Source organism: Buceros rhinoceros, unplaced genomic scaffold, assembly GCF_000710305.1.
Source record: "Buceros rhinoceros silvestris isolate BGI_N320 unplaced genomic scaffold, ASM71030v1 scaffold36578, whole genome shotgun sequence".
NCBI lineage: Eukaryota > Metazoa > Chordata > Aves > Bucerotiformes > Bucerotidae > Buceros > Buceros rhinoceros.
Window position 1 is genome coordinate 1 of NW_010425791.1, and position 597 is coordinate 597.

A 597-nucleotide genomic window follows, 5' to 3' on the forward strand; every position below is an offset into this window, starting at 1 on the left:
CCTTGGGCACCGACACCACCTTCAGCACCGTGCCCACATCTGTGGGCAGGGAGGGGTGAGGCCAGGGGTCCTAGCTGCAGCATCTCCCAGCTCTCCCACCCCAGCCCCAGGGTGACCACATGCCTGTGCCAATGAAGAGGACGTCGTAGTGGCCATCAGCGGCCGTGACACGGTCCACGGCGATGCGAGTGAAGGTGTAGGGCACGGCGGCTTGCAGGAAGAGGGGCTGCTGCCCATGGGGCAGCACCGGGTTGTACATCAGCGGGTGGTGCCGGGCAAACTGGATCACCTCATCTGGGAAGTCCTTGGTGGAGCCGAAGGTGCCGAAGGTTTTGCTGGGGCACTGCAGGGAGGCGGCACTAAGTGGGATCTTGCTCTCCACTCACCCCAGGTACCAGTATCCCACCAGTGGCACCAGCTGGGTGACCCCTGTGCCATGTGCATACCATGCCCGGGCGGGGATAGGGCACACGCCCCTGGTACGACACCCACTGGTAGTTGGGACCCTCCTTGTGCGCGAAGGGGCCCAGGAAAGCCCGGCGGATGTCGGCCATGGTGTAGACACAGACGGCTGAGCCCTGGAAAATGGAGCTGGTG

At 64.3% G+C, this 597-nt stretch overlaps 1 protein-coding gene across 1 annotated transcript in view; it reads right to left on the reverse strand.

Moving 5' to 3' along the window:
* Window positions 1–10: 10 nt before the first annotated feature.
* LOC104497960 (semaphorin-3B-like) overlaps window positions 11–597 on the reverse strand; it is a gene marked incomplete at its 3' end in the record, with an annotated part of 983 nt that continues 396 nt past the window's right edge. Inside the window, exons 3-5 of the mRNA XM_010141271.1 lie at window positions 447–597; window positions 124–343; window positions 11–39 (exon numbers count right to left, since the gene is read on the reverse strand). Of these exons, the coding sequence (XP_010139573.1) occupies window positions 11–39; window positions 124–343; window positions 447–597 (400 nt within the window). The remainder of the gene's footprint in view (window positions 40–123; window positions 344–446) is intronic.